Source organism: Hyaloscypha bicolor (assembly GCF_002865645.1).
Source record: "Hyaloscypha bicolor E unplaced genomic scaffold K444scaffold_189, whole genome shotgun sequence".
In the NCBI taxonomy this organism is placed as follows: domain Eukaryota; kingdom Fungi; phylum Ascomycota; class Leotiomycetes; order Helotiales; family Hyaloscyphaceae; genus Hyaloscypha; species Hyaloscypha bicolor.
The window spans coordinates 223,228-251,050 of record NW_020194691.1 but is presented as its reverse complement, the minus strand read 5'-3'; the positions used below and the strand labels follow the sequence as shown (position 1 = coordinate 251,050).

The window sequence follows — 27,823 nt, the reverse complement described above, 5'->3', positions numbered from 1 at the left end:
GTTTTCTCTTCTCCATCTGCATTCGTCATACCTTTTGTAAATGTTTCAGTTCTCAAAGTCTATCTGGGTCACTGTCCTCGTTGCAGCGGCTGCAGTTCAAGCTTATTCTGATCCCGGAGCTTGTTCTGGATACTGTTTGGCCCACGACCCGGCTGTTATTCAGCGCACGAGTGATGGTACCTATTTCAAATTCAATACTGGAACGGGTATTCAGTACGCAACTGCGTCCTCTTTAGCGGGACCATGGTTTATCCAAGGATACGTTCTTCCTGATGGAAGCTCCATCGCCAATTCTGGCAGCGACGATCCATGGGTAAGACCGCTCGAGAGTTCTGACTAAATGTGACTGCATACTGACCGAGTTGCTGTGCCAAGGCGCCGGATGTTCACCTTGTTGGTGGTATATACTATCTCTACTACGCAGTTTCGACCTTCGGTAGCCAGACCAGTGCCATTGGTGTGGCTACCAGCACCACGATGGACGTTGGCAGCTGGTGAGCAACAAATTTCTTTGTTTCTGCTCTCTCGGAACATGCTCGTTGGGAGTATGTTTCATGGCTTTGGTCTCCTTTTCTTTAGCGAGAATTAAGTAATGATTCGTTGTCAGGACCGACCATGGATCAACCGGGGTAGCAAGTACATCTGCGAAGCCATATAATGCTATCGACCCTAACTTGATTATTGTCGGAAGCAGCCCCTATCTCAATTTTGGCTCCTTTTGGGGTGATATTTTCCAGGTCAAGATGAGCTCTTCTCTGACGTCAACTGCTGGAGGCTCTTCTTATAATATTGAGTATAATGCAGCTGGAGACCACGCTTGCGAGGGCTCGTATATGTTCTACTATAGTGGATACTACTATCTGTTGTGGAGTCATGGAATCTGCTGTGGCTATGAAAAGTACGTTGACTCTTATCTTCTATCCGGAACTAAGCTATTAAACGTGAACTAGCACACTACCTGCTACTGGTAATGAATATATGATTATGATGGCCCGTTCTACATCTGCCACGAGCGGTTTCGTTGACAAGAATGGCGTTGCAGCCACCAGTGGTGGTGGATCAATTTTGCTCGAAAGCCATGGTTACGTCTACGGTCCTGGTGGACAGTCAGTCTTCCTCATCCTCTATTCTTGACGGACTGCCTACTAACATAAATGAGGGGCGTGTTCTCAAGTACCACCCAAGGATTGGTACTCTACTACCACTACGCGGATACTAATGTTGGACTCGCTGATGCCGACTATCAGTTTGGATGGAACGTGTTGTCCTGGGATAACGGATGGCCAATAGTGTAAACCAGTAACTTTAGGTGTGAGAAGGAAATGAAAAGCTCGTAGGGTGCAAGACTTGTGTAATTAAATAACATTGCTGCTGTGATAATACACTTGCTCTATCTGCGACACGCTTTGGCGGCATTACCCACCAGACCTTTCCTGGAAGAAGATAGTAATAAGAAGACTTTTTGAACTTTGTCTCGCGCTCCGAACCCATATCTCTGAGAATTACCATGAGTTTTGCAATCGCAAGTTCCCCACATATTTCTTGAGCTCTTTAGAAATATGAAATAAGAATATAATTATAAAGCATGAATTTTTATATATAAGCTATATATATATAATATTAAATCAAAACGTTTTATAATATAAGAAAAATATTAAATTAAAAACATTAAAGTTTAGAAGTTATTAAATACAAATTATAATTAATATATTATAAAGTAAAATTAAATAGTATTTCTTTCTTAAAATAAGGCTTCAAGAAACCAAATAACTCAAAAATAAAAGGATTATAATTAATAAAATAACATAATAACTAATATTAAAAAGTACTTAACCTATAACTAATATTTTTAAGAGTAAAGATTAATTCTTAATCGGCCTAAAGTTGTCAGATTTGGTACTTCTCGGATGGCCAATAATAAGAAGATACAGGGTAGAGTGCGAGGCTGATCTGCTCCTCACACGGCCACCCGCGGAACCGGCTGGGAAAGCGTCTTTGTGTTACCACAGGAATTTGAAATTCTCCAGAAATAAGTTGCTCCTTTGAGGTCATGCTTACGAGTGATTGGCAGAAATAACTTTCATTGCGTTTCGGGTCGTAATGCCTGTTTCGTGAGGCCACAAAATTGAAGCATTTCTTGACCTCTGTGGGTTCGCAGCGTCCACTTCTGCACCTGGACAGCTCATCTCTATGTCCTGTCGGCTCCAAGTTCGGCACCAGGTGGGTATTGAGCCAGCCTAAATTTTCCTCTTTGTGTCTATGGCTTGACGATATTGGCACAACGCCAGTGAGCCTTTAATCAATGGCTCATGAGTACCAAAGTCTAAGTGAAACCTATGAGAGCTCGTTTGGGTGGTTTAACCGTTTGAATAATGCGAATGAAAGAGCAGTTCTCAGAGCCTAGAAAAGGTTAATGTCAATAAGGAATTATTCGGCCTCGATGGTTCTTGGGCAATCCATTGCACGGAAACGCTCAAAAGTTTCAATAAATAACTAGAAATTAAACGAAAGCGCGACCATGACAATATCTAGCAACCATTTAATATTTGAAAGTACTTGTACAGCATAATAATGTTACTCAAAGGAAGCTTGGATCTTGAGAAGTGTTTTGATTTTATTCTGAGTGACGTCCGGAAAAAGAATGACCGAAACGTTCCGGGGACATGCCCTCCCATCTTCGCTCTCTCGCGAATGAGACTCCTCCAGAGCTTTGAACATCACATGGTGCTGAGAAGTCGCTCAATCACATTAATTCACTAGCATCTTAGTGCGTTCCTTTTTGCATAGATGCCTCAAGCTCGTGCAGTCTCGATTCTCTAGTGAGTTCCGATGGCCATCCCAATCGTCCATGTTGCTCGAGTTCGCTGGCTGGGAATGCGGGGTGCTTCAGCTCTCTGCCCGTGCCTCCCTCTTTTCTCGCACTGGCCGGTACACAGACCTGCGCCAGCGACGAGAAGGACCCCGAGAGCAGCGCCAACTCCTATCCCAGCAAGATGCGCCCCGGTTTAGACCCTCACCACCACTAGTCCTGCTGGGTGTAGATGAAGTGGTAGACGTGGTGGAGGTGGAGGTGGTCGTTAGCGATGGCGATTGGGTTGTCGACGACTATGCGGTCAGGTCTCAGTAAGTTGATGAACAGTGTTAGATACCCACGCACCGAAGTTACGCCAGCTATATCAGAAGACTGGAATCTAACTTGCACGCCAAAGGCGTTAAAGTCACCACTATTGTTGTAGGTGAATGTAAAAGTGTCTCCATTAGAAGCCCAAGTTGGGTCGGCGGAGAGGCTACTGAAAGCAGACGCGCACCCTCTGTAGGAATTCTTCCATATGACTGGTGGCCCTGTGTATGTAGGGGCATAGAAATACAAAAGGCCAAAGTCAAGACAGCAAGCCACTGTGGTCTCAGTAAGAGAAGTAATCACATTCGAGGTCCAGCAGGCCGTAGTATGTCCACTTGGGCAAATTCTAGGTGAATAATGGTAGAAACGAATGTCTTGATAATTACTTGGAAAACACCTATCGGTGCCAACGGGGCCACCGAAACCCCCCGTTCCTCCCGGATCTGTGGTGATATAAACGTTTGCGAAAGACGAGGCGCAGGATGGGGGAGGAATTAAAGTCGTTGTTAAGGGACCAAGGCCGGTCATCCTGAGCAAGCGTTGGCAGTTGTCCGTAATAAACTGGGAAGCTTATTGAGAAAGACGATCCGGAGGTGGGATTAACATGCATGCTTGAAATTACACGGTGCTGAGACTTCTCTCTTTCTGTGAGGGTTCTTCTTTGTCGGCGGGATGATAGGTGTACGTCGCGGGTGAAGTTTTCGTGCAAGCCACTTTCATCGCATATCGTCACCCAATAGGAACCCGCTATAGGCCCAATCAGAGTTCTCATGATGCAGCGTGATATGAGAATCCAATCCCAAGAACCCCGCCGTAAATCCTGGATCCATGATCTCTTGCTCAAGCGGGTAGTCAGCACCGACGTTGAAATTCTGCCCGGGAAAGGCAGGGAGACCTTCGAGATTGAAGCCTGAATATGGTTGTTGGTAATTGCCAGCTATCTGAGAACCATTTGATGCCCCCGCGCCTGTTTGCAATGGTAGGTACTGGTTAGATTGTTGAAGCGAGGAAGGCGGCTGTGTCGGCTCGGGAATTCCGTTTCTCACGAAGCCATCTAATGGATCGGGAAACAGGGATTCCAAGTATCGCTTTGCGCGACGATCGAAGATGGTTTGCATATGCCGCTTGACAATCTCAACGCTCCTGACTAGACCAGGCATGGTCGTGGCAGACTTTTGCAAGACGCCGAGAAAGAACTTCAGGCCGAGCTTTTCACTTGGCACTTCCGACGTTGGAACGGAAACCGATTCTTCTTGCAGCTGGAAATGCAACACAGCAATAGTTGCTGCAATGTATGTGCTGTAGCAATTGAGGTATGTGGTGTGAACGTAGCCAAATGTGTTTGTGAGAAGTTCCAGAAGATCGTGGATAGACGCGCATGATGCGATGCAGATTTGATATGAACGGGAGATTGCTGGACTTTCGAACTCTGTCGCGCCTATGATGAAGGGTCGGTGAAGCAGAACGGATGTCGTATGATAGAGGAGATTCAAAGACACGATATGAAGAGGTGGGCTGGAGTCCGGGAGGTTCTTGATGTTGAGGCGGAGGTGTTCTGGTAAATCTATCCACCATTTTTGGATTGATGAGGAGATTCTGATAAACGCCAAGTTCTTCGTGCTTTGCGATGATTGTTGATCTCCGTCAGGCCGGGGTTCTTGAGAAGAACCATATATCTCAAGCATGATAGTGCTCAGGATCATGGAAAGTTTACATAGGGCGGTGAAACATGATATCATGTAACCTTTCTGCGGAGAATAGAAAGGTCTCGTCTGGAGGTCTTCGGATCCATAATATGGCTGCCACGGGTCATTTTCCGTAAAGTCGTCCACTTTGTAGCAATCAGATTAAGATCAAGAATGAACTGGCGGAAAAGGCAATCTTTGCCAGAACAACTCACTGAAAACAGGATCATTCGACTCCACTGCGGGTGTGAACGCCGGCATACGGCCAAGGTAGAGACTGATAGCTTTGTCCCACGTGTAGCAGCCCCAAAACAATCTCTTCCGTATTTCGATGTCTTCAGCTGCCAGGTTCTTAACGTAGCCTCGCAACCGCTCTGGAGGAAGATGGATCCCAAGGTCTATGGCAATCCTGAATGCCATGCCAGAATAAAGCCAGGCTACTACAGTGAGTTGAAGTCCTATAGGCGATTATTTGACCTACCTTGAGATGAGTTTCCGAATGCCACCTCTCGAGCTGATTGTTGTAGAAGCGCCTGGATGGTAGGGATCGAGCTTGGGCTAGCAATTTTCATCGCGAGTGACAAGTGTGCTTGATGGGAGAGCGCACCCATTACGGTACTTGCCGAGTCTTGATCGGGGCGATCTTGAACTCGAAAGCGTGCGCAATGTGCAAGTAATACTTTCAATAAAGTCTCCGAGAAGTACGAAGTTTCGGGCTGGTTTGGGGAGCTGAGTGCCATGCCTCCTACTAAAGTTTAGCACAGTGTCCCCAAAGGAAAGTATCCCCAGACTTACTTGTGAATGCTGGACGATACACGAATTGAAACATTGGATGTATCCAACACCAGTGGAACTTCAACAGCTCACTTGCTACTTCGCTGGAGACCTCATTTTGAACAGCAGCCATCTTCTCGACAGCCATGGCTTCAAACCGTCTCTGAGCTGCTGCATTCGAGACCAGGGAGAGCTTGATTTTATCGTTCTGCTGAACGCTGCTTTCTTGACCGGCAAGCTGTATTTCGTGCGACGGGTTGCACTCTGAATTCGAACGGCCAGTATTCAATGCAGTGTGGGCTCCGATAAGCTCGATAAGCGACGATTAGATAATCGCGCTAATTTTTCGATAATCGATAATCGACCATCGATTACGATAATTATCGAACTAAGGCCTTGGCAATACTACAGGGCCACTACAGGGCCAATGCGCTAGGGCCAATACGCTATATTTATAGGCCTCATACCACCTTTTCTTTACTATAGCAGAATTCCGATTTAGTAAAGGCGGTATAAGGCCTATAAATATAGCGCATTAGCCCTGTAGTAGCCCTGTAGTACTACCAAGGCCCTGGACCCACTATTATTAATAGATTTAGTACTGTAAAGGCGGTCTAAGGCCTGTAAATATAGCGTATTGGCCCTGTAGCGGCCCTGTAGTGGCCCTGTAGTATTGCCAAGGCCCTGGGACCCACTATTATCGATGGAATTATCGATGGGCTCGCTCAATGGCTGGCGGGCCCACTTTTATCGATGGAATTATCGATGGGCTCGCTTAATGGCTGGCTGGGCCCACTTTTATCGATGATTATCGAGGTGATGGGGCTCGCTTAAGGGCTGGCTGGGCCCACTTTTATCGATGGAATTATCGATAACTGGATTAAATACTAGCTAGTCTACGTTATATAATAGACTATTAAATAAAAAGTTAAAAAGTCTAATAGTATAGTAATAATAGTATACTTTTATACTAATCTTAATACTAATCGGTTTATAATTGAACTAGAAAGCCGTAATAGGGCTCGTTTAATGGCTGGGCCCACTTTTATCGACGATAATTATCGATATCGATCGTTTATCGATCGCTTAGCCGATAACGATTACTAATCGATAATTTCGATCGATAATTTATCGGAGCCCACACTGATTCAATGGAGCCTCGTGGAATAAAGATGTAGGGTTATGATAGCAGACGCTCCCATGCTTGTCAACAGATATTTCCGATACCCAGCGGTCGCAGTCTCTCTTCCGCTCATGGCTTGCTTCGAGGTTCTGATACGATGGGCTACTCAAGTCGCTGATGTCCTCCAATGAATGGCCTTCGTGAGGGGATACGACAGTCATGCTGTCAGATTTTCTCGGGGTATCCTCGCCATCCTTTGGGTTCGAGGTTAGGGACGAAGAGACAAAGATATTTCATGTTTGTTCAATACATACTTCATTTGTTTGCCAGCTCCTTCCTGTGCTGCTTGCACTTCTCTCCTGCAATAACTTTTCAATCTTGGACTCAAGCGACCTCACATATGCTAAAGAGGGAGGTTTATCATAATGACAATGGCTATTGTGGGCTATACAGGTTGAACACTGAGGTTGCCGACTGTCACATTTGCTCTGAAGATGCTTCAGTCAGCTCCAGTTTCGAGGACTACGCAGGGCAGAGACAATGGGCAAGGAAAGGGACGGGCCCGACAGGTTACCTTGCGTCGCCGGCAGTTACTACAGATTGCCCGTCTCCTGCTAGGTGTAGATCCATGACCTTTGGTGCTTTTCTTTGCCTCGTCCATTGGTCACAGAAGGATCGAAGCGCGTGTGACGCCCGTCCGCAGCGTGGCGTCCAAGTACCGGCGTAATGCCGGGCGTGAGAAGTCGTTTCGACAATGTAAAGGTCGGCGCGGTGCATGCCCTTGATTGAGATTATAGGTGTTTGAAGAAAAAATAGACTCGTGGCGACTTGATCTAATGTTGAAGTTGGACGCCGCGGGTGAGAGTTTCCTTGAAATTAGTCCCCGCAGAAAGTGGAGTGCGGAGAATCTCACGCACGTGACTTAGACCGTTAGACAACCCTAAACCCGGGTTGCTTTCCGGAAATAATTTCCAGTCAAATATTGGAATACCCTTGCTGATTACAGGGTAGGGATTTTGGAATGACCTGGGTTTGGTTTCCGGGATCCGTCCAGTTGGATTCGGAAACCCTCTTGCTGATGGCCCCACGAGGCGATTCGCCGCGGAGAGTGAGGGAAGGCGACTTTTTGAAATTTTTCATTTCGTAGTTATCGAGAATTGTTAAAGTGTTCCACGTGAACACGGCGCAATTGAAACCACACCTCAGGAATGGCAGAGGATGACAACCAATAGATATGCCTTCACCGCTGTGCAATTTTCTACGCTTCGCCATTCAACACGCCGGTGTTCTGTTCTGCCAGTGTATCTGCCTTCAGAGCGGGGCGGTCTGTTTTCCCTGCAGTTGTCTGCGCCGGACAAACGTTAGCACAGTTTCTAAAAGCCAGTCGAGCAATCGAAACTTACACCTCCATCAACCGGCATTATCAGGCCCGTAATCCATCTGGCTTCTTTACTGCACAGAAATAAAATAGCTAGAAACTGTCAAAATATTTCCCTCGTGGTTTGCTTCTAGACATACCATAACCAACATCCCACCCAGTCCCTTCTTGCTTGAGTAGACTCTGGTTAATTCTCGCCTGACGCATCGCATCTGTCATTCCTCGCCCTCTTACCATAGGAGTGAAGACCATCCCTGGGCAGACGCAGTTTACTCTAATGTTTTCAGGTCCGTGTTGGGCGGCCATAGCTCGAGTCATCTGAACAATTGCGCCCTTCGTAGTAGGATATAGGAGGCTTGGATTGCCACCCAGAACTACGTCGTGTCAACTTTGAGGAAAACGAAAATACGTGAGACTTACGACCGCTCACGGAAGACATGTTGACGATTACACCTCTGCCATTCTTCCGCATTTCTGGAATTGTATGACGAGCCATCAGCACCATGCTCGTGACATTGATCCTGAAGTCACGGTCCCAGGCATCCATATCGATCTTCGTCGCATCTCCCATGGCTCCACCAACGCCAACTGTTCACTACTTAGCACTTTTCACTCGACCCGGTCAAGGCCGGCTCACCAATGTTAACCAGAATATGAACAGCTCCGAAAATCTCGACAGTTTTCGCAACTGCATTCTTACATGATTCTTCGTCCGTGACATCCGTTTGAATCACTTCTGAGATTCCGCCCTCAGCATCAATCATTCCTTTTGTCTCGGCAGCCCACTCGGCGCTGAAATCTACCAGAGCTACCTTAGCTCCTTGTCGAGCGAGGAGGATTGCTGTTGCTCGACCATTGCCAATTTCGCCTATGAAGGTTGAGAAAATCTGAGAACTGAGAGAGTAAGAGGACAATTGGAAACTCACCTACCATTCGAGACCCGGCACCAGTGACGATTGCTACTTCGCCGGTGAAGTCAAAGGCTGTCTTTGGAGGCACCATTCTCCAGTTAAAAATTCTGTTTGGGAAGGAGGAGTTGAGAGGACAATGAAAATAATTTTATTAGTGTATAATTCGACAAATTGTAAGTGTGGAGGTTGAAGTTTGAAAGAGGCAGTGTCGTCGCGGTCTCCTGCATTTGACAGTGAGATACCATTTTGTCATCATTTTGCCGTCAACTGATCAGCATTCAGCAAGTTCGATCCCGTTCTGCCTATCCCGAAGTGTACTTTGATGAGTCGGCCAGTTTCCGCGGCGTCCTTTAGGGGAGCCCCCGGTACCCCACACGCACTTGGAAGTGGCGTCTTGTGAAGTCGAGGAGTTACCGCGGGGTACAACAAACTACTGGTAGCGTTGCAGTCAACCCGTTCCTCATTTTTGACCAGGTACTTGTACATACCGAGGATAGAGAGGAATGAGTTCAAGCCATGTCTGAAGTAACTATTTGCCAACTGGGAAATTTCCTTTCTCGGGGTTTGAAGCAGTTCGGGTGCACAATCAGAAATGTTCTCTGGCCTTTAGGCACCAATGTATCTGCACAAAATTGTATTCTAGCTTTCTAGAATGACATTTATTTATTTACGCCAGTCGTCTCCCTAAATTACTTTCTCTGTGACAGCCAAAAATCGAACCACTCTATGATGCCCTTCAAACTCTGCTCTTTAACATAACCTGATAAGCTATTAGCATCCAGAACCAGCTTAAAAATCACAATGACTCACGCTCATACGGGTTCTCCATATTCCCCCTCAATGCAAATCCATGCTCGACATTTGCGAATAACTGCAACTGGTATGGCGTATTGCCAGTATGAAGAAGGTCCAAGGCTCTTCTCCGTGACTCGGTATCAAAAGTGTGGTCAATATCTGAACAGGAGAGGAATAATGGTTCTGAATACTCGTCAGAAATTCCCAGAAATGGTTGCATCAACAGGGGATATTACTCTTCAAGTTCATAAAGTGGTGCTCCTTGAGAAATGCAGGATGGCCAAAAGCACCAGCGGCGACTTCATCGCCAGCAAGCTCATTACATACATAAGGCGCACCGAAACAGTATCTATGCCAAGTCAGTCCACCGGAATAGTACAGCTCTAGACTAGTTTCATAACTTACCCGACGCAAGCGTACTTGGTTTTCGGTTGGCCATACTGTTGCTTGACTTCTCTAATCCATTTCGGAACGTTCTCATCTGCAAAAGCAGTGTGTTTTCGTTTCCAAGCTTCATAATCAAAATTTGGATCAGATTGATCATGTCTATTCTTTCTGTGCTTCCAAACGGGGTCCTACAACCACACTTTAGAATAGATATCTTGACGAAAGTGGATTCTCAAGAGGACTCACTCCTTGAAAATAATCCAAACCAAAAACGAGATATCCAGCATCAGCAAACCCATCCATTATCAATAGCCCATTGTTAAATAAGCCCCAGACATCGGGAAAATAGAGTAAGATGTTGCCATTGACCTTCCCCTCCGGTGCCGTCGAGATATATGTTTCGATGCCTGAAATGGTGGTCAGACGGCCCCGAGGTTCTCCTTCATGAATTGTGCCTTTCAGGCAGCAAGCCCCAGAAGGTTTTGCCAGATATAAATCTGCGTCTCCCATGGTATAGAAGGTCCCCTCTTCGGAGAATTCAAGATACGAAAACCTGATGCTATGGAAGGCAGTCAAAAACCGAGTTCCAAATAGGTGAAAGCAGAAATCAAGAGCGAGCCTGTTTAAATCTACGGAACTTTCGCAAGTACACTTTTGAGATCGATGGATCATCCTCCCCTGTGCTCGCCAGTTGCCACTAAGAAAGCAGACTCCTCCACCCCTGTGGTCGCCGACGGCCTCTTCCCGATTCAGTGCTTACCTGTCGTGCAGAGTGGGGTCATCGGCGAACGGCCGCGGGCTTCGACGCTGCCCAGCCCCCTTTGTGCTAATGCCCTTGGCATATGCATCCCCACAACTTTTCATGCCAGACTAATTTACCCCGTCCTCATTCTCCAGGTTGTCGGGTCCAAGTTTATTTAAGCTGGGGACGATCTTCATCCGAGTTTCCCTGATCACTCCGCTACCTCGCACCGCCTGTCTATCTGGTGTGCCTTTCAGATCAAAGTTTTCGCAGCTCTTGACATTGAAATTCTTCACCTCCAACCGACATCATGGCGGAAGTTAAGCCAGAGATCGGCCAGCTCGAATCGCACCAGAACAATGCTGCAAATGATATCGAGAAACGTCTGGAGCCCGTCGAGAGTAACGTCGATGTTCAAAAACCTGGAATTGTCAACGAGGTGGGAAGCTCAAGGTTACTCTAATGCTATATCTAACTGATTTACTTTTCTAGGATGCTGCCGTTGGTTACCGACAATATCACGAAGCTCTGCAGCTGGAATTCTCTCCGGAGGAAGTAAGCTATCTGAAACTCTCCAAACATTGCAAATGCACGAGTCTGACTTCAACCCCACAGGTAAAACGAGTGCGCTGGAAAATTGATTTCATCGTTCTGCCTATCTTCTTGGTTACCCAAGCTCTGCAGTTCATGGACCGGACTGCGTTGAACTATGCGAACTTATTCAACTACCAAAAGGCATTGGGCCTCAAGGGCCAACAGTTCAACTACCTCTCAGCCAGCAAGTGTCCCCAAGTAGCGCAAGCTATAACCCAACTAACACGCAGCAGTGATCTATGCAGGATACTTCTTCGGCCAATATCCATGCGGTTGGCTCATCGGTCGTTACCCTGCACAGAGAGTTGTTGGCGTCAGTTGTCTTCTTTGGGGGGTAATGGTTCTCGCCCTGACCGCCTGCCGAACATACCAAAGTGCTCTCGCAGTCCGATTCATCATGGGCATATTCGAGGCGGCTGTAACCCCTGGCCTTACTTTGATGACTGGATTCTGGTACACGAGGCGAGAGATCCCACTCCGTCAATGCATTTGGTATTCATCTCTTGGCTGGGGCGGTATTGTTGGTTCATATATCTCGATGGGTGTCTCGAAGCTTCCGGCGAACTTGAAACCGGAACGTTGGGAATTGATATTCTTTATTGTAAGGCTGTTTCTACTCGATTTATATCAACGCTAACGTGATTTACTCCAGCTTGGCGGGGCGACTTGTCTTTGGTCATTCGTGATCTTCTTCTTACTCTCTGACTCGCCAGCAAATTCCTTCTTTTTGACTGAACGAGAACGGCTCATTGCAGTCAGGCGAGTAGCTGGCAATGAAACCGGAATCAAGAACAAGAAGTTCGTGCCGAAGCAAGCTCTTGTTGCTTTCAAAGACCCGAAGGCATTGCTCCTCTTCACTTCAGTCTTCGCTGCGTAAGTATAACTCCGAGGGACTGATCAATCCGAGACTGATTGTGTTTGCAGAGCCATTCCAAACGGTGTCGTGAACTCCTTCTCCACAGTCATCATCCGTGATATGGTAAGCCCCGGCCCAAAAAGTCTATTGCAAGAGCTGACATGTGTCAAGGGGTTTTCAACGACTCGAACAACGGAACTCAAATCCGTTGGCGACGCAGTCCAGATCATCGCCCTCATTATCGGAGGAGCGATCACCCTCAATGTCCCAAACTGTCAGCACCCCCGCTCTCCCCCTTCTCCTAAAATGAGCTCACATGTTTCACGCAGCTCGCCTCTTAACTGCAACAGCAGCAAATATTCTCTGTGTAGTAGCAGCGGGCTGCATGGCTTACCTCCCGCGCTCGAACACTTGGGGCCGTCTCGTCAGTTTCTGGCTCGTGAACGCACAATCCGTCGGTTTTACCATCTCGCTCATTACAGTGTCCTCGAATATGGGTGGATATACCCATCGTTCAATGGCTAGTGCTATGGTTTTGTATGTCTCTCTTCCATTCTCTCCCCGTACTTCCACCTTCACTAATACTTGCATGAACAGTACGGCGTACTGTTGGGGCAACTTCGCCGGCCCCTTCGTCGTAAAAGCCTCCGAGGCACCCACTTACCACGGTGCAACGATCGGTCTCTTGGTAGGGTATAGCATCAAGATGGGCTGTCATCTGACGATGCTGGCATATATGTTCTTCACGAATCGGTATAGGGATCGGACGTATGGACCTGCCGATAAGGAGCAGAGTGAGGAGGCGGGGATGCAGGATCAGACGGAGTTTCAGAATAAGGACTTCAGATATGTGCTTTGAGGTGGGGAATGAGAAGTTGTAATGTTTTTCTTCTGTTTTTTGGAAATAGTTGCCGACTTCCTGGAGAGGCTCGCTTAATTTACGAACACTGTTCATTGCTGCTCCTTCCTCCTAAGAACGCCACCATTAAATGCAAACACGAACCAAAGCGCGAACATAACTGCGTCCCTTTGGGAGTGCCCAGTAGAGCAACGAAGACACAACGATGGAATTGTGGACAAAAAGAAACGCGTCTCAAAGTGACGAGCCCTCCAAGATATTCATAGCCCTCTTCAGAGCTTCGATGTCTAAATCAATCTCTGCTCGGAGCGCCAAAAGTTCCCTCAACTTCTCCTGGACCTTTCCATTGCCAGTAACGGTCAAGTCGCTAGTGATCGTCATCTCCGGTGAAGACGCTTCCTCGTCCTGAACTTGCACCTCCTCCATACCTTCGCCCTCAAGGTTAATGCGTGCTTCAGATGTTCGAATTACGGCAAGAGCAGAGTTTGGTGATTGACCGGGATGCCAAAGTTTCTGGTGCTTGAATAGATTGTATTTGCGAGGGAAGCCTTTGATGTGACGTCTGCATGAGGGGATGGGGCAGCAATGCGTCTTGTCTCCGTGAACTTCGCGCCTGTGCCTGTCGAGGCCACCCTTGTCGCCAAATCGAGGGTGCTTGCAGCCTAGCACATTGCAGGTGTAAGGCTTATTGTGTTTGCCCTCATGTTTCCTGACGACCGTGAGTTGGTTTGCTGACGTGGTAAAGGAGCTGACGTTAAGCTTACCGTAGAGCAGACTCCGTGAAAAATTCGCGGTCCTCTGGGCAATCAGGAAACCGGCACCGAAGTGGCGTTTTCGTGTTGGCCTCAACAACTTCAGCCAATTCGTTACGGGGGTCAATGTCTGCGTTTCTAGTGCTCATGTCAAGGTTCTCAAATTGATCGTCATGAGATTGAAAGCTAGCAGAGTCTGTTAGTCTTTTGAATGGTTTTGCGCCAGAGGTTAACTCCAGCTCACGGTTAGGTGTAATACTTTGCATTGGTATTTTGAAAGGAATTTTGGTATTTGAACAGTTCTGCAGCTCCAGAGTCGAGATAGTTTGGGTCTGTGTATACGGTTAGCGATAGCAATTTGTTTGATGGCTTCAACCGCTCACAATTTTGATCAGGTGCAATGCCAGGCAGTGAAGAATAATTCAATCTTGAATCTAACAGTTGTAAGCAGAGAACGATATTTTGTTCCGGAACTTCAAAAAGCCAATGCCGCTGGTCTGAACCGGTGGCTGACAATAAGAGATGCTGGCGGACAACCAAAATGTATTAGAAGGCTGGGTGGAGGTTCCCACGTACTGTTTGTATCGTTCTGTGAAGCGATAGATTGCTGGGCGAGAAACGAGGAACCAGCACCAGCTTTACTCATCAGCAAGAGCAACCGACTCCTGAGAATAAGAAACGTCGTACCTGCGACATTGAATTCCTGCAGGAAAATGGGGGAGGGCAAAGACGTCAAATCACGGGCGTGGCTGTGACTCGGTAGAGTGGAGTTGGTGATGTGGCAAACGTCGTTGCTTCGAGTGAGTTCCAACCAGTCATCATCATACTGGTTGATGCTAGAGAAGTCAGTCCAGTTCTCCATAGTGGATACGGTTTATAGACTTACATCACGCCGTGGGACCCGAACCTTTTCAAGCAAAAATTTGGCAGCACTTCGACATATACAGAATTGTCTTCGGGGAAGTTCCTCCATATATATTTCATTTCAGTATTTCTCGATTTTGAACATGCATGTATGCCCAGCTGAAAGTCCCAACAGAACGCGTAAGCCTAACATCATAAGCCAATTATGATTGAGCAAGATGACTCTTCTTTAGCCCTATTATTTCAATATCTCCCAATGCGGAGCGCATCGCCAGTGAAGGAGTGCCTTGGTGACTGCCCTGGGCAGAAACGCCCAGATTCTGAGGCCAGTGGCGTCCCAGACCGCCATTTGGCAAGCCGAAATTAGGTTCCTAGTGTTACACAGGGCAGACTTGCCCTGATTCTGGGGCAGTTCGGGGCGAGGCTGACTGCATCACAGCACACCGCTGGGCGCCCTTGCCCCGATTCTGAGGCATGAGGCAAGCTTGCCCAATTTTTAATCGAAGAAGAAGAAAACGCAATAACCAATTAACGAGATCATTCTCTGTTGGTTTTGTCCACCCATCAATTGCAGCAATCAGAGGTGAAGAGCGTTCAACTCAATGCCCCGCACAATTTTCACATCTCAAACCACGAAGCGTACCAGAGTAGATTTTCTTCCCCATTATGCTATTCACTAAGAAGGGAGATCGATCTATGAGTCCCCTTCCCATGCCTGCAAAATGAAGAAAACTCAACGGTATGATGTGCAAAAAACGCCAGCAAAATGTATATATGCCTGAAACGCCGAATTCAAAAGCCTGCCACTCCTCATTGATTCATGATCCATAATACCATCAATGCTCATTATTCACCCTTTCACCCAATCCCGCTCAACTGATATCGAGGAGCACATAATTCAAATCCGATTTCGAGAGCAGTTGCATCACGCAACAATCGCCTTCGCAGCTCCCCCCATACCCCACTTGAATCGTCGTAGACTGCCTGTACTTCGTGCTACTTCACGACCACAGGAACCGCCATCAATGATCGTCGAGCCATTCAGCCCACCTAACACTTCCTGCCTGCCAACTTCGCGTCCAATAACATATCCCGCTCCAAAGCCCACCACAGAGACCAGAACCACGACACCGGCAGACACAACCCACGTCAACAATGTGGGAGAAATCAAGGCCTCCTCCTCTACCGCTTGCATACGCTTCTTCTTCAATGCTCGGGTCTTCTCTCCTGGTTTGGAGGCGGCGGCCTTTCGTTTACCCTTCTCGACTGCTTCTTGGCTTGATATCGAGGGGCTGCTGCGAGCACGGGTAGAGGGACTCATGTGCCTGCTTGTGTTCGCTGTTGGGGTCGTGGGAGCCATTAATTCTGATTCGGGCACAAATCTTAGACCCATCGGCTCATTGCCCATTGTAGTAGGTTGCTGACCTCGTTTCGGCAGACCCCTCGCGGCAGCTGCCCCAATCGATAGCAGTGTTGTAAGAGAAGCTCGGAGCGCTGCATCGTGGTCTGCTTGTGGGTTGTAGGAGGAGCGTTGTCGTGATACGTTTCGGGATGGGTATGGTGGTCTCGTGCTCGAGCCGGCATGCGGAGGGAAGTAGGAACTGGGGAGAGAGGATCGGTGGGATGGCGGAGGGTGTGAGAACGCGTTCGGTTGGGGTGTAAAAGCCGGCTCTCCAGCATCTGTTCTCTTTCCCAAGGCTGTGGCATTTTCGTCATCGTCATCTGAATCGGATCCAGCATCGTATTCTGTCCTCGAAACTGTAGATAATCGCGTGGTCGGGATTGGGATAACGTGTTCGTTGGAGCTGGTCATCACTTGGTCGTCCTCGCTCTCGCTCTCTTCGTATTCTTCCTGGCTGCTTGTATTCTGTCGTGGGTGGAGGCTGGTTTGAGGAGCTCCTGCTTGGACCCGCCGCCGCCTTCGCACATTGGAATCCTGCTGTACTCGAAGACCAGTAATCACAATCTCGTCGCCGATGGAGGAGAGGGAGGAGGATGATGGTTGCGAGGCTATCTCGACCCAGGATTCTGGGAGATTTAGCTGATGGTCTGGATTTGCAGAGGGAATTCTACCTTCACTGCGCAGCCGCGGAGGAACTCCTGATGATTGTGCCATAGATTCTGCATTTTTTGACCGGTTGCTTTGGGCCATGGTATCTTGTCGAGGCGGGTTGTTGTTTTGTAGAGGAGGCATGATGGTGAAGGCGGGGTTGGAGAGCGGTGAGGTTATACGAGGAATGTTGGCAGATGGGGCCCAATATTATGCCAAGTCAATCGAGACTGTCCCGTGGGCTTTGGATACCCACGATGCTATCTGCAAACGCAGACAGACCGCTCTTCTGGCTGCAGCGCTTCGTCGTCGTCGAGGTGGTGAATCGAGGAATGGGGGTAGTTGGCGCTTGGCAGTTCTCTGAGCGGGGACAAGCCGAGTACCGGTCGTTTGAGAGCTCGAGGAAAAAAGAAAGCGATTGTCGACGAAGCTCAAGATCAAAAGAAGAATTGTATCCTGAAGCTTGAAAGTTGAAGGTTGAAGGTTGAAAGTTGCGAAAAGAATAGGTCAGATGGTCCCGCGCAACGGCGCAGGTGGTTGCGTGCTGACGATGATCGCTCAGCCCCGTGTGGAATGTCTTGGGTTTGGCGCTCCAGAGTCTCAGCAGAACAGGTTCGAGGCGGGCAGTGACGATAACGATAAGCCTGAGACGGTGAGCCGAAGAGGCGTGCAGATCTCGGGGATCCACATTACCGAAGTAATTCCCAGTGATTCCGTATCTTCTTCTGAGAAGATATTTGAACATTCAAATGGAGTGCACAAAGAGAAGTAAGAGAAGTTGAAGTACTCTTGTCTTCTCAGCTGGCCCGCAAGCAGCCACCAAGCCAGGAGGGGGGAGGACAGCGCAAGGTACGGATTCTCAGGCGTGTCAGGGTCCCGTGCTCTAAATCCGTTGCATCACGCTGTGAACTTCGAGGTGCGGAGTTGTCGAATCAGAGAATTAATTCCCCGTGTTAATTCATGATTGGTTTGGATGTGCGATCGTCCCCTTTTCAAGGAACACCGGAGTTTGGTCATGTGGTTTCATGTCACATGAAATGAACATCAATCCCAGGTTTTCTTTATTTGAAACGTCTCGCTAGAACTCTATTTCATCCTGCACATCTCTCTTGAATGGCCAGGAAACCTCAACTGATATGATTTGATTAGGGAATATATGGCTTAATCCGGTTTGATTCGTACGCTCTAATGAAATCAAATCAAATCATTTAACACACTGCCACTTGACTAAGCTGTGTCTTAGAAGGGCTTCCGACGGAGGCAGATGCCTGCCTGCGCTGTCACACGGTGTATCTTCAATCATTCCAGATTTGTACTCAGTCCACACATCTCCTCGCTGTCACGAAGCAATTTCCATTTCTTTCAACACCCCTTCTGATAATAACGCGGAATTTTAAGATCTTGCCTGGGCCAAGTGGTGGACAGGCATGCATTTCCAATTCCCATGCCGGGATTTTTTGATTGATCTTGAAGTCAATTGACCACCCAGTCCCGGCTCAAGTATATTAGGCAATGCAATAACGATCGTAACTAACACCAGCACCACCACCACAATGAAGATTGCGCTCGTAAATCGCGTCGATCTGAGCATATAAAGACTTCTTCTACCCCATACTCAATTCCAATTTCTCATTCGACTGCACTCAAGATGTTGACCTCAATTGGGCTCACAGCTCTCTTGACTCTCCTAGCTGCTGCATCCCCACTTCGAGTCCGCACTCCGTATGCTGTGAGGGAATCTCATCTAGTCCCTAGAAATGGTCCTGAGTTGGCCCCGCACCTGCAAACCATATATTCAATCTCCAAATCGGTCTAAAGCAAGGGAATTTCAACGAACTCGAGAGGCACCTATATCAGGGTATGTATACCACAAAGCATTGCAACGCAACTAAGATTCTCAGTCTCCAACCCGTCACACGAGCAATATGGCCAGCATCTCAGCACACACGAGGTGAACGCCCTCGTCAAACCTATGGATGAAGCATTAGACTTGGTACACTCGTGGGTCGAAGACAATGGCATCAAAACCTCAAACTGCGAGTATAGCCCCGCCAAAGATTGGATCAAGCTCTCACCCCCCATAAACGCCATCGAGAATCTGCTCTCCACAGAATACTCCGTCTTCCAGTACTCCGAAGGCGGGTACACCAAAATGGTCACTCCCCCAGCACCTCCACGACCACATCACCGCAATCCAACCCACAACCTCCTTCTCCCCCGGAAAGCTCGGCTGGACATTCAAAGAAGTTCTCGACATCTCCTCCGCGATCCCTCCACAGTCAACAAATGGGACCCCTAGGAACACAAACCCGGCCATTGCAACAGCCTGCAACGCTGCACTCGTGACACCCCTCTGCCTCCGCGCCTTATACGGAACAGTGAAGTATACCGTGCAATCCACAAACACCAACAAAATCGCATTGAACGATTTCCTTGGCGAGTCTAACAACAGATCAGACACCAAGATCTTCCTGCAGAAATATCGACCAGATGCAGTTTCCGGCGTAGATACATTCAAAGTGGAGATCATAGCCGGCCGAAAAGATGAGCAGACGCAGGACACCGCTGCTGAGCTAGCAGCAGGGAAGGACACGGAAGGGAACCTTGATTCCGAAACACTTATTTCGATGGCCTACCCGATCCCTCTCATTCCTTACCGTACCGGAGGACATCAGCCTTTTACACCAGATTTGTTCCGTATCTCGACTGGTTGAATTACGTTCTGAATCAGGCGAGCTTGCCCCATGTTATAAGCACGAGTTACGCAGACGACGAGCAAACCGTCCCCCTCTCCTACGCCCTCAGCGTCTGCTCTAGCTTTGCGCAGCTCGGCGCCAGAGGAGTCTCCCTCTTTTCGGGATCAGGGGACTTCGGCGTTGGGCCACCAGGTGACTGCCTCGCCAACGACGAATACCATGCCTCGACCTTCTTGGCCCGGTTTCCCACTTCTTGCCCGTATATCACGAGTGTGGGAGCAACAAAATTCATACCGGAAATTGTGGCCACGGATGGGAAGAACAAGTTTGCTTCTGGCGGTGGTTTAGTCGGTACTTTGCACGGCCGGCGTATCAGGATGCTGTGGATTCTCCCTATGTAAAGGCGTTGGGAAACAAATTTTGGGACTTTATAATCCTTCGGGAAGGGCGTATCCGGATCTCGCGGCACAGGGGTATCACTACTCTACGATTTGGAACGGCACGCTTCTCCCCTTGGATGGAACGAGTGCGAGCACACCTACTGCTGCTGCGATCTTTAGTTTGGTGAATGATGATTTGATTGCAAAGGGGAAGCCTCCGATGGGGTTCCTGAATCCGTGGTTGTATAGTGTAGGGTATAAAGGGTTTATGGATGTCGTTCATGGGAGTGCTGTTGGTTGTGGCACGCATGGCTTTCCGGCGAAGAAGGGGCGGGATGCTGTGACGGGTTTTGGGACGCCGTGGTTCCCTAGTATTGGGGAGTTGGCTGCGAATGCGAGTGCTATTGTTCTCAAGAGATGATTTGCGGAGGGCCGGAGATGATCGTAGAGGTGGAAGTGAATAAGCAAGAGAAGACATATTTGGTGTCAATAATAGGTACTACTACTCGAATAATCTTCCTTCGTCCCTGGGAATGCACCGACTGGCTCCTGCCTCTCATCTTCTTCGCCTGAGCTGCCGTCTCCGTAATCATCTGACCGATCCGGGGGTGCTCGCATACTCTCCAAGATCGAGGCATCGAGAACTGGTAGAATGAGTGGTTTCAAAGCGTGAATTTCGCGTCCAGAAGGCATGGTTGCCACCAAAGGTCCAATGGGAGGGATAGCCTGCGTGTTGATCTGCAGCAAAGTTAATACAAGACTCAGGTTCCAAGGGAGAATGGCTTACAGTATCATTCATCTTCACCCACTTCTTCTCCAACATCTCCAGCACCCTCTGCTCTTCTGCCCTCCCCGCATCAGCGCCCCAATGAGAACTCTTCTCAACCCTCCTGTCCTCCCTCTTCTCCTCCCACCCCTTCTTCAGCCTCCCAAAGCTCAACCCCTTCTTCGCCTCTCCCTCTCCGCTCTTAAAGCCCAACTCATGCATTCCAGCATGCAACCACGCAATCCCCTCCCCATTCTTCCCACCCAACTCGGCATCAATCCCAAAGAAGCGACACGCTTTCCCCCTCCCTGTCCTTCTCAAATCGTCCACATAGCCCACCAAACCACTATCCATTTTCCCCACGCCCTTCCCAGCACTAGCACCCAGCAGCGCCAACGCATTAGCAGCGTGCTCCGCAGCCGCTAAACACAACCTCGCAAATAAATGCGCTCGCACCTTGGGGATTTCGGGCGCTTTGATCATCCATTCTTTGTCATTCTTGTTGCGATCCTGTGCAACGGCTGCCGGGTAAGGGTCGTCTTTTGATACAGCGAGAAGTGTGGCTTCTGCAAGTGCGAGCGAGGAGAGCGCGGAAAAGGTGGATTTTGTGATGTCGATGCAAGGTGGTGATGAAGCTACGGAATCAGAGCGGTGAGAGAGGTAGGCGTGGATTGAGGCTGCTGAGAGCAGATGCTTTGTTGCTGTTTGGATGGCGAGAGTTCGGGCTTCCGTTGACGGGGATGAAGCGGCTGATGAGTAGAGGGGTTGCAGTGAAGACCGAGAGAGTAGGGTATAGGTGTATGCTAGAGTTGATAGGACGAAGTATATCTCAAATTCCAGGGACTGGATCTTCAGACGCCCTTTTTCCCGTCCGGGGAGAGTGGAGTCTGACAGTGTGGGCCGCCATTCGACTGTTGGTGTTGACTTGAGGACGACGTCGAGCTCTTCTCCTGCTATGGGCTGACTTCCTAATCCAGAGTCTACTGCGAGAAGATATGGGACGTAGTTGTTTAGAGATAGGAGAATGGATGCTAGATGTGGTGATTGCTCAGATGGAGGGAGCCGTTTGTGCTTCTTGAGAGCATCTCTAAGGACACCACGGTAGGTGCTGGCTGAAAGGGGAAGAGAGGGATGCGAGTCGCTTCCGAAGTAAGTGGAGAATGAAAATGAGGATGTCGTCGGAAGTGTAAATGGGAAAGGCATGTTGACCTGAGCTGGCAGACCAAGAGCAGCTCAAGTGTAGCCTCGATGGCGGGCCTGGAGGGGTAATTTTGAGAGCTCTGGTGCTGCTCCAGGGCCGGTTTAAGTTGGATAAGACAGAAATTTATTGAAGCCTTTATGAACTGCTTGAATGTATTCCGAAAGTGACAATCAAGTAAGCCGCATTGAGATTTGTGGATGGAGACGTAGTGGATGAAACTGAGGGGTTTTGGCAGTTGTTGTCTTCTGCAAGGCTGTGAAGGTCGAAATTAGCGAGGTGCGGGTGAGAATAGTGAGAAACCATCGACGTCACCCCCCCTGGCGGGGATCTACTAACACATGAAAACATAATGGTCATGATTTTGTTGCTCGCAAATCTTTTTTGAATACTACAAGTTCACGTGCTTCCGAAGTTTCAGAGTTCCTTGGCATAAAATCACACGAAAATACTCACATCAACCATGTCTGCCTCCCAAAACCAGTCCAGTCTCAACGAAGCACGAGGTGCTGGAACAACCTTCGGCCCCGACGATGTCAATCCCTCCTCCGAAGCGACTCCTGGAATGTCAGTAGGCTCCGCCACAGTAGCTGGCCATGGTCAACACCCTCGGGACCTCGGAGACGACAGCAATGCAACAATGCCAGGATCAAAAATCGGACCACAGAACGAAGATCTCGACGGAGAGCAAATGCGCGCTTCTGGTGAAGGAGAAGTCATGGATGCCCAGTTCAACAAGAAGAATGCGGGATGGGGAGAGCAGGAGAGTATGACAAGTGATCTGGATAGACAGAAGGCAGAGCAAAAGGGTGCTAGGGAGGAGATAAAAGCTGCGAGAAACGAAGGAGCAAACGTAGATGGAGGAGCGGGAAACAGGGTGGAGAATGAAGGGATGAACTCTGTCTGAGATATTTGGGGTCCATAAAAGCATCTTTTTGGGTATTGTCAAATCTTGTATAGTACATACCAAGCCTTAACGCCGTCGCAATGCATCAAATCATCCCACCCAATACCTAGAATTCCATTTCTTCCACGGTATCGTCCCCCAAAGAACTCAAAGCTGAAGACTGTCGCCGTGACGATGGCATCGTAGATTCTGAGTTTAGGGGGTTCTTGAGCCTCTCTGCCCATTCCTTTAGACTTGTGACCTCGCTGCCCTCGACCTTGATAACCCTCGGTTCTGCAGGCTTCCCAAGTACGGTCCCAATGTATCTCGTCTCTGCGTCCGTCGTGCTGTGCTTCTTCTTGAGAACTGGACCTTGTTAGACCTATGATCTCCATCTGCCGAGGAGACAAACCAGTCAAATAATCCTCCTTTGCGCCATCACTTCCCTCCAACGCAACGCGCCTGATTTCGGAGTTGACCTTTCCCATTGCCCATGCTACGAACGCATCCACGCCTCGAGTATCTTCTTGCCCATAAAACTCCTGCTCCTCCATCACTTTCTCCGGAATCAGCGCCCCGCAATCCTGCATAGCCATCCTGATATCTTGGATCGAAATTTCTAGCGAAAGCTCGGGTTCGTTGTGATTGACGGAAGCGTGTCTCGCGGTGGTTTGCGCAAGAAGGAAAATGTACCTAGCCGCAAGATCTGTGAGGGTGTCAAGCACAGATGGACGCGTCGAGTGGTAGCCTGCGGCCCGCAGAATTTGGAGAATGCAGGGCCGCAGAAGGGAATGGTGAAGCGCTTGAGGAGTTGTCATTTTGGATTGTGTTATCACAGGAGGGACAACTCAAGGTCAAGGGATGGGTGATGTGGGAAGCTTCATGGCCAGCGTGTCAAAGCCACTTGAGCTGTAGATGTTTGACAAGCACTGAGAATTTGTGTGAGAAAGTGAATGTGATGCAAGGTTTTCCTTTGAGGGAAATGGGAATATTTCGGCACTAGTTGTCTTAGTGGCTACCGTATCAAATTTCCATATCATCATCAGCCTTGCCTTCCCCACAACTTCGACATCCAAGAGCATTCAACTCCATGCCGCACCACTTCTGGATCCGAACGTCAACAAGAACGTAAGGACCGCGCATACAGCCCTGACTGTACTTGCGCGAACATATGCCTTCATCAAGATGTCGTTCAAGCTCAAGTTGAATGTCAACACCGCTGTCCCTTCCACCACCTCGCTCGCAACTCCTGCTCTCGCCACGCCTTTAGCAACACCTGGCGGACGACCGAAACTGAAGATCACGAATAAATCTGTGCCCCCTACACCTGCTACTGGAGAAGAGCTGGTAAAGGGCAAGAAGACCAAGGCAGGCAGAGCCCCGAAGCCGAGCGCGAAGGTCGTTGAGAGTCGAAAGCGCGTCAAGGAAGAAAGCGATACCGAGGGAGAGGGGTCTACAATCCAGGTTGCAGCACCTGCAGCCACCCAGGTCTCGGCACCGCCATCGAAGAAGATCAAGCTCAGCATTGGAGGTCCGAAGACACCTGCTACTCCCGTTGTACTCAAGGCCAAACTCAAGGGCAAGCCGCCGGTTCGACCTTTGGGAGAGGGATATGATTCAGAAGCTAGCGACCGCGAGGAGGACCCAGCGATCGAGGAGGAGTTCGTTTTGCGAATGGCTCCAGGAGACGATTGCGACTACTTGAGAGAAATGATCAATAAGAAGCTGATTGGTACAGCGAAGTCACAAGGTGGACCAGATATTCACATGAAGTTCTTCCTCGACGGACGCCGGGCAGCTATCACGATTCGAAAGAACGTTTATGCGGCTACACTAGTTGACCTACCGACTGTCATTGAGGGGATGAAGAGTTGGGACAAGAGAAATTGGTTGAAGAGTGCGGATATTTGCCAAATGCTTTGGGTGTTTGCGCCGATCAAGAAGGAAGAAGAAGCTAAGACTATCCCATTACCAGCCGCCGTTGATGAAAAGACACACCAATTCCCCCACGGTCTGACACCTCCTATGCAATATGCTCGTCGAAACCGATTCCGACATCGCCTCCACAAGACACAAATCGAAGAAGTCGAGGATGAGGTGAACAGGCTTCTGGCGGCTGACTTAGACGCCTCCGAGACCTACGCTACGTTTATTGATCCGGACGTGGACGATAGACGCGCGAGTCAAGCATTGAGTCCTGGTAGCAGTGGTGGAGACTATGATATGGGCGAGCAGCTATACTCAGAAGATGAAGATGCGGAAGGAGAGGCGGATGAGACTGAGTACTTTACCGGCAATCATCACGGGAATAATCTTGAGGAAACTCAGGAAGAGGAGCCTGAGGGGGATATCTTTGATCTGGATGCTGCCCTGGCTGATCATGTTGAACCTGACACACCCATGTCGACTGCAGAAGCAACACCTTCCCAGGCGAACGGAGCCGCAGGTACTCCCATAGAGGATAGCGGGGATGAATCACCGGAGGATGATGGTGATGATGACGACGAAGACGAAGAAGAGGAGATTGATGAAGAGGAGAAGGCAAGGTTGGCACAGATTGAAGGCACGAGGGAAGACATTGCCGATCTGGAGAAGCAGATTGCCAATGTGCAGGTTCAGTGGACTGCCCAGTCGAATCAACTTCTGCGAAGGCGCTTGGAGGATAATTTGAGAAAGCTCAAGCAAGAATTGCAGCTGAAGAAGTCCTCGATTGGAGAGGGCGAGGAGAATGAATGATTATGGGAAGGCTTTGTGTGGTTGGGAAGGCGTTTGTTTTGCAGCATTAACGCATATCCCCGGCGTTGAATTTTCAGAGCCTCCATATTTGGGAAGTTCTCATTGACCACAAAGTCCCTATGTACGATATTCAGATAAAGGGAGGCTTCGATGGCTTCGATTGGCAAGCTGCCAGTCTATGATGTAGATACCAAAATTCTACAACATGTTCCATGCATCCATATTATATACAGTCATCCCTCTCCCATCTCCACTACATCCCCAAAACCACGCCTATTATACACCCTCCCTCCCAAGTCCTCTTTCGTGCCAAGCTCTCTTACATGCTCTTCAGATAATTTGCCTCTTTAATCGACTTCCTTCTCTCCTCCCTCAGTGCAGCCCTCAATTCTTGCCTTCTACTATCCGCTTCCAACGCACCCTCAATTGTCCCCTCTTCATTCCCCGGAAGGTCAATACTCTGCTGCGTCAATGGGATCTTCGGTTGCAACGCCGACATATCACCCGATGCTAACATTTGCGCCTCTAGCTTCCTCTGTTGCTTTGCTGCTTTTCGGCGGAGCTTCTTGGACTTGGCTATTCAAATTGCCCAATTAGCAAAGGTAATATGGTAACGGAGGAGGAAACTAGAAGAGGCATACAAAACAAATCCCCCACAGCACCCTCCTCATCGCTTCCCTTCTTCTTCACATCCAGACACCGCCATAACCACTCAGGATACTCCTCATCTTCAAGTGCGACTGGATCATTTCTCCCCTTCAAATAATTCAATCCCTTCAATCTCGTGCCTGCTTTGCAATTAGATATCGGGAATTGTAGACTACTCTTTGGTTTTGTTGGTAGGGGGGTGGAGGAGGGCGAGGGTGTGAGAGGATTTGTGAAGGGTTGCGCGAGGCCGGTGGATGTCGCTGCTGCTGGGGACGTGGACTCGAGAAATGGTCGGGAAGTCGAGAAGAGGCGGGGGATGGAAGATTGAGGAATGCGGGAGGCCGCCCGTCGCAGGCAGCGCGTGCAGATCATGGTGCTGGTGAGGTTGGACCTGGATGGTGTTTGATGGTTTAGTTCTGGGGATATTTTTTGGAAGTTGTACGGTTGGCGAGAAGGACAATTTGCGTCTGCAATATCAAGCTGCACTCATGCTGAGAGGCAGGAGTCTGACCATGATTAATTTTTGCAAAAAGAGAAAGGGATTTTGTGAAATGTCTCGTAGGTACAATTCAGGCCCTAAGATTAATGCCGGCTTTCAATTGAGCAACGTGAAAGATGAAATTAGTCAGGAACTCCGGCTGCTGCGCCTCTGTGAAGCTTCTGCGGTCTTTCAGGTCAAGGAACGAGATGATCACAATTGATGGATGGACAATCGATGTTTGCACAATATATCCTATTTACAATTGTACAGAATTGAAGTACTGCTGAGCTCCAATCGTACGATTCATGAGTGGGCAGAGGAGGATGCCAACATCCAGCTCGAGCAGTGATCCCCAAGCTCCAGTCCACATCTTCGGCTTTCAAAGATGATCATCTAAGTTACAACTCTGGCCACGGACTGTAGTCTACTGCCAGACATCGTCCACCTATTCCTTCGGCACGTAGTTTTGTTGCTGAAACAGATATCCCTTGACCTTCGACTCCTTCAATAGCTCAAAGTAACGCTCTGTAGAAGCACACCACGTTAGCAAATTGTGCCGTAGACCTTCCCCAGCATGCAGAACCACTTCGGCCGCCCCATCAGTCCTCAATCACATCCAAAGCTTACCTCTTAGGGCTCCGCACTTCTCCAAATGGTTCACCCCTTCTCGGTAATAGCACTTCCCTAGTTCCTCTCTGACTAATCTCGCCATCATGCTCTTGACCCATTGCTCTCGTATAATCGCGTCTTGTGCTTGTTTCAATCGAGGTGTATCGTCGTAGTCAACTCCGTCGAAGGTCGGAGGAACCTTTGGCTTTTTCGCAAGGAACGCCTCGGACTCAGGGGTAGGCATTGTGAGGGGAGGTTGTGCTCTCTGGACAGGAGAGGTTCGGAGAGAGCAATTGATGGGTTGGTACGGAGAACAAGCAGTTGACGAGCAGTCGTCGCAATGAGGAGGTGGTGATGCTTCAAATCGCAAGTCACGTTTCCGAAAATGTTAACGCCTCATGCTACCAGGCCACAATTTGCGGGCTACACCGCCTACACCGCTTAGCGCCGCACTACGATAGGCTAGCGCAAAGAAAAATTCGTTCTGATAAGAGCTTCTTTTCCCCACCGCCTCGATCTTTTCCTCTTCCCA

At 48.9% G+C, this 27,823-nt stretch overlaps 14 protein-coding genes across 14 annotated transcripts; 6 read left to right on the top strand and 8 right to left on the bottom strand.

Annotated features, from left to right (window-relative positions):
• Window positions 1-40: 40 nt before the first annotated feature.
• Window positions 41-1,295, top strand: K444DRAFT_548779 (glycoside hydrolase family 43 protein; the record flags this gene model as incomplete). Its single annotated transcript, XM_024876396.1, has 5 exons — window positions 41-313; window positions 376-494; window positions 608-898; window positions 951-1,106; window positions 1,160-1,295. 5 exons carry the CDS (start codon window positions 41-43, stop codon window positions 1,293-1,295), a joined length of 975 nt encoding a protein of 324 aa, XP_024726609.1.
• Window positions 1,296-2,780: 1,485 nt separating this feature from the next.
• Window positions 2,781-3,743, bottom strand: K444DRAFT_281845 (uncharacterized protein). The gene is made up of 2 exons (XM_024871569.1): window positions 3,158-3,743; window positions 2,781-3,105 (listed from the first exon to the last, which is right to left on the bottom strand). The coding sequence occupies exons 1-2, from the start codon at window positions 3,647-3,649 to the stop codon at window positions 2,887-2,889; spliced, it is 711 nt and encodes a 236-aa protein (XP_024726608.1). The 5' UTR covers window positions 3,650-3,743; the 3' UTR covers window positions 2,781-2,886.
• Window positions 3,744-3,837: 94 nt separating this feature from the next.
• On the bottom strand, window positions 3,838-7,364 carry K444DRAFT_548439 (uncharacterized protein; the record flags this gene model as incomplete). The annotated part of the gene is made up of 7 exons (XM_024876372.1): window positions 3,838-4,952; window positions 5,022-5,243; window positions 5,288-5,551; window positions 5,602-5,880; window positions 6,723-6,957; window positions 7,018-7,191; window positions 7,278-7,364. The coding sequence occupies 7 exons, from the start codon at window positions 7,362-7,364 to the stop codon at window positions 3,838-3,840; spliced, it is 2,376 nt and encodes a 791-aa protein (XP_024726607.1).
• Window positions 7,365-7,947: 583 nt separating this feature from the next.
• Window positions 7,948-10,684, bottom strand: K444DRAFT_657703 (NAD(P)-binding protein; the record flags this gene model as incomplete). Its single annotated transcript, XM_024886183.1, has 10 exons — window positions 7,948-8,048; window positions 8,107-8,174; window positions 8,222-8,455; window positions 8,502-8,669; window positions 8,719-8,949; window positions 9,008-9,064; window positions 9,803-9,970; window positions 10,024-10,136; window positions 10,193-10,362; window positions 10,421-10,684. The coding sequence occupies 10 exons, from the start codon at window positions 10,682-10,684 to the stop codon at window positions 7,962-7,964; spliced, it is 1,560 nt and encodes a 519-aa protein (XP_024726606.1). The 3' UTR covers window positions 7,948-7,961.
• A 369-nt stretch (window positions 10,685-11,053) lies between these two features.
• On the top strand, window positions 11,054-13,338 carry K444DRAFT_576877 (MFS general substrate transporter). The gene is made up of 9 exons (XM_024877554.1): window positions 11,054-11,355; window positions 11,409-11,471; window positions 11,532-11,694; window positions 11,744-12,111; window positions 12,163-12,383; window positions 12,435-12,489; window positions 12,538-12,640; window positions 12,696-12,903; window positions 12,964-13,338. Exons 1-9 carry the CDS (start codon window positions 11,227-11,229, stop codon window positions 13,223-13,225), a joined length of 1,572 nt encoding a protein of 523 aa, XP_024726605.1. The 5' UTR covers window positions 11,054-11,226; the 3' UTR covers window positions 13,226-13,338.
• A 4-nt stretch (window positions 13,339-13,342) lies between these two features.
• On the bottom strand, window positions 13,343-14,279 carry K444DRAFT_281818 (uncharacterized protein). Its single transcript, XM_024871568.1, has 3 exons — window positions 14,237-14,279; window positions 13,990-14,163; window positions 13,343-13,934 (listed from the first exon to the last, which is right to left on the bottom strand). The coding sequence occupies exons 2-3, from the start codon at window positions 14,124-14,126 to the stop codon at window positions 13,460-13,462; spliced, it is 612 nt and encodes a 203-aa protein (XP_024726604.1). The 5' UTR covers window positions 14,127-14,163; window positions 14,237-14,279; the 3' UTR covers window positions 13,343-13,459.
• A 1,350-nt stretch (window positions 14,280-15,629) lies between these two features.
• On the bottom strand, window positions 15,630-17,387 carry K444DRAFT_281749 (uncharacterized protein). The gene is made up of 2 exons (XM_024871566.1): window positions 16,915-17,387; window positions 15,630-16,869 (listed from the first exon to the last, which is right to left on the bottom strand). Exons 1-2 carry the CDS (start codon window positions 17,033-17,035, stop codon window positions 15,767-15,769), a joined length of 1,224 nt encoding a protein of 407 aa, XP_024726603.1. The 5' UTR covers window positions 17,036-17,387; the 3' UTR covers window positions 15,630-15,766.
• K444DRAFT_281772 (uncharacterized protein) lies at window positions 17,175-17,726 on the top strand. Its single transcript, XM_024871567.1, has 2 exons — window positions 17,175-17,199; window positions 17,289-17,726. Exon 2 carries the CDS (start codon window positions 17,403-17,405, stop codon window positions 17,661-17,663), a length of 261 nt encoding a protein of 86 aa, XP_024726602.1. The 5' UTR covers window positions 17,175-17,199; window positions 17,289-17,402; the 3' UTR covers window positions 17,664-17,726.
• An 813-nt stretch (window positions 17,727-18,539) lies between these two features.
• Window positions 18,540-20,388, top strand: K444DRAFT_657700 (subtilisin-like protein; the record flags this gene model as incomplete). The annotated part of the gene is made up of 6 exons (XM_024886182.1): window positions 18,540-18,638; window positions 18,710-18,749; window positions 18,793-19,033; window positions 19,191-19,583; window positions 19,628-19,929; window positions 19,991-20,388. The coding sequence occupies 6 exons, from the start codon at window positions 18,540-18,542 to the stop codon at window positions 20,386-20,388; spliced, it is 1,473 nt and encodes a 490-aa protein (XP_024726601.1).
• Window positions 20,389-20,453: 65 nt separating this feature from the next.
• K444DRAFT_548385 (uncharacterized protein) lies at window positions 20,454-21,936 on the bottom strand (the record flags this gene model as incomplete). Its single annotated transcript, XM_024876370.1, has 2 exons — window positions 20,454-20,705; window positions 20,755-21,936. The coding sequence occupies 2 exons, from the start codon at window positions 21,934-21,936 to the stop codon at window positions 20,454-20,456; spliced, it is 1,434 nt and encodes a 477-aa protein (XP_024726600.1).
• A 354-nt stretch (window positions 21,937-22,290) lies between these two features.
• On the top strand, window positions 22,291-23,160 carry K444DRAFT_622336 (uncharacterized protein). Its single transcript, XM_024882080.1, has one exon. The coding sequence runs from the start codon at window positions 22,395-22,397 to the stop codon at window positions 22,836-22,838; it is 444 nt and encodes a 147-aa protein (XP_024726599.1). The 5' UTR covers window positions 22,291-22,394; the 3' UTR covers window positions 22,839-23,160.
• A 384-nt stretch (window positions 23,161-23,544) lies between these two features.
• Window positions 23,545-25,553, top strand: K444DRAFT_638323 (uncharacterized protein; the record flags this gene model as incomplete). The annotated part of the gene is made up of 2 exons (XM_024884237.1): window positions 23,545-23,758; window positions 23,830-25,553. The coding sequence occupies 2 exons, from the start codon at window positions 23,545-23,547 to the stop codon at window positions 25,551-25,553; spliced, it is 1,938 nt and encodes a 645-aa protein (XP_024726598.1).
• A 319-nt stretch (window positions 25,554-25,872) lies between these two features.
• On the bottom strand, window positions 25,873-26,573 carry K444DRAFT_548473 (uncharacterized protein; the record flags this gene model as incomplete). Its single annotated transcript, XM_024876376.1, has 2 exons — window positions 25,873-26,129; window positions 26,195-26,573. 2 exons carry the CDS (start codon window positions 26,571-26,573, stop codon window positions 25,873-25,875), a joined length of 636 nt encoding a protein of 211 aa, XP_024726597.1.
• Window positions 26,574-26,901: 328 nt separating this feature from the next.
• On the bottom strand, window positions 26,902-27,667 carry K444DRAFT_622333 (uncharacterized protein). The gene is made up of 2 exons (XM_024882079.1): window positions 27,310-27,667; window positions 26,902-27,207 (listed from the first exon to the last, which is right to left on the bottom strand). Exons 1-2 carry the CDS (start codon window positions 27,533-27,535, stop codon window positions 27,128-27,130), a joined length of 306 nt encoding a protein of 101 aa, XP_024726596.1. The 5' UTR covers window positions 27,536-27,667; the 3' UTR covers window positions 26,902-27,127.
• Between the last annotated feature and the right edge of the window lie 156 nt (window positions 27,668-27,823).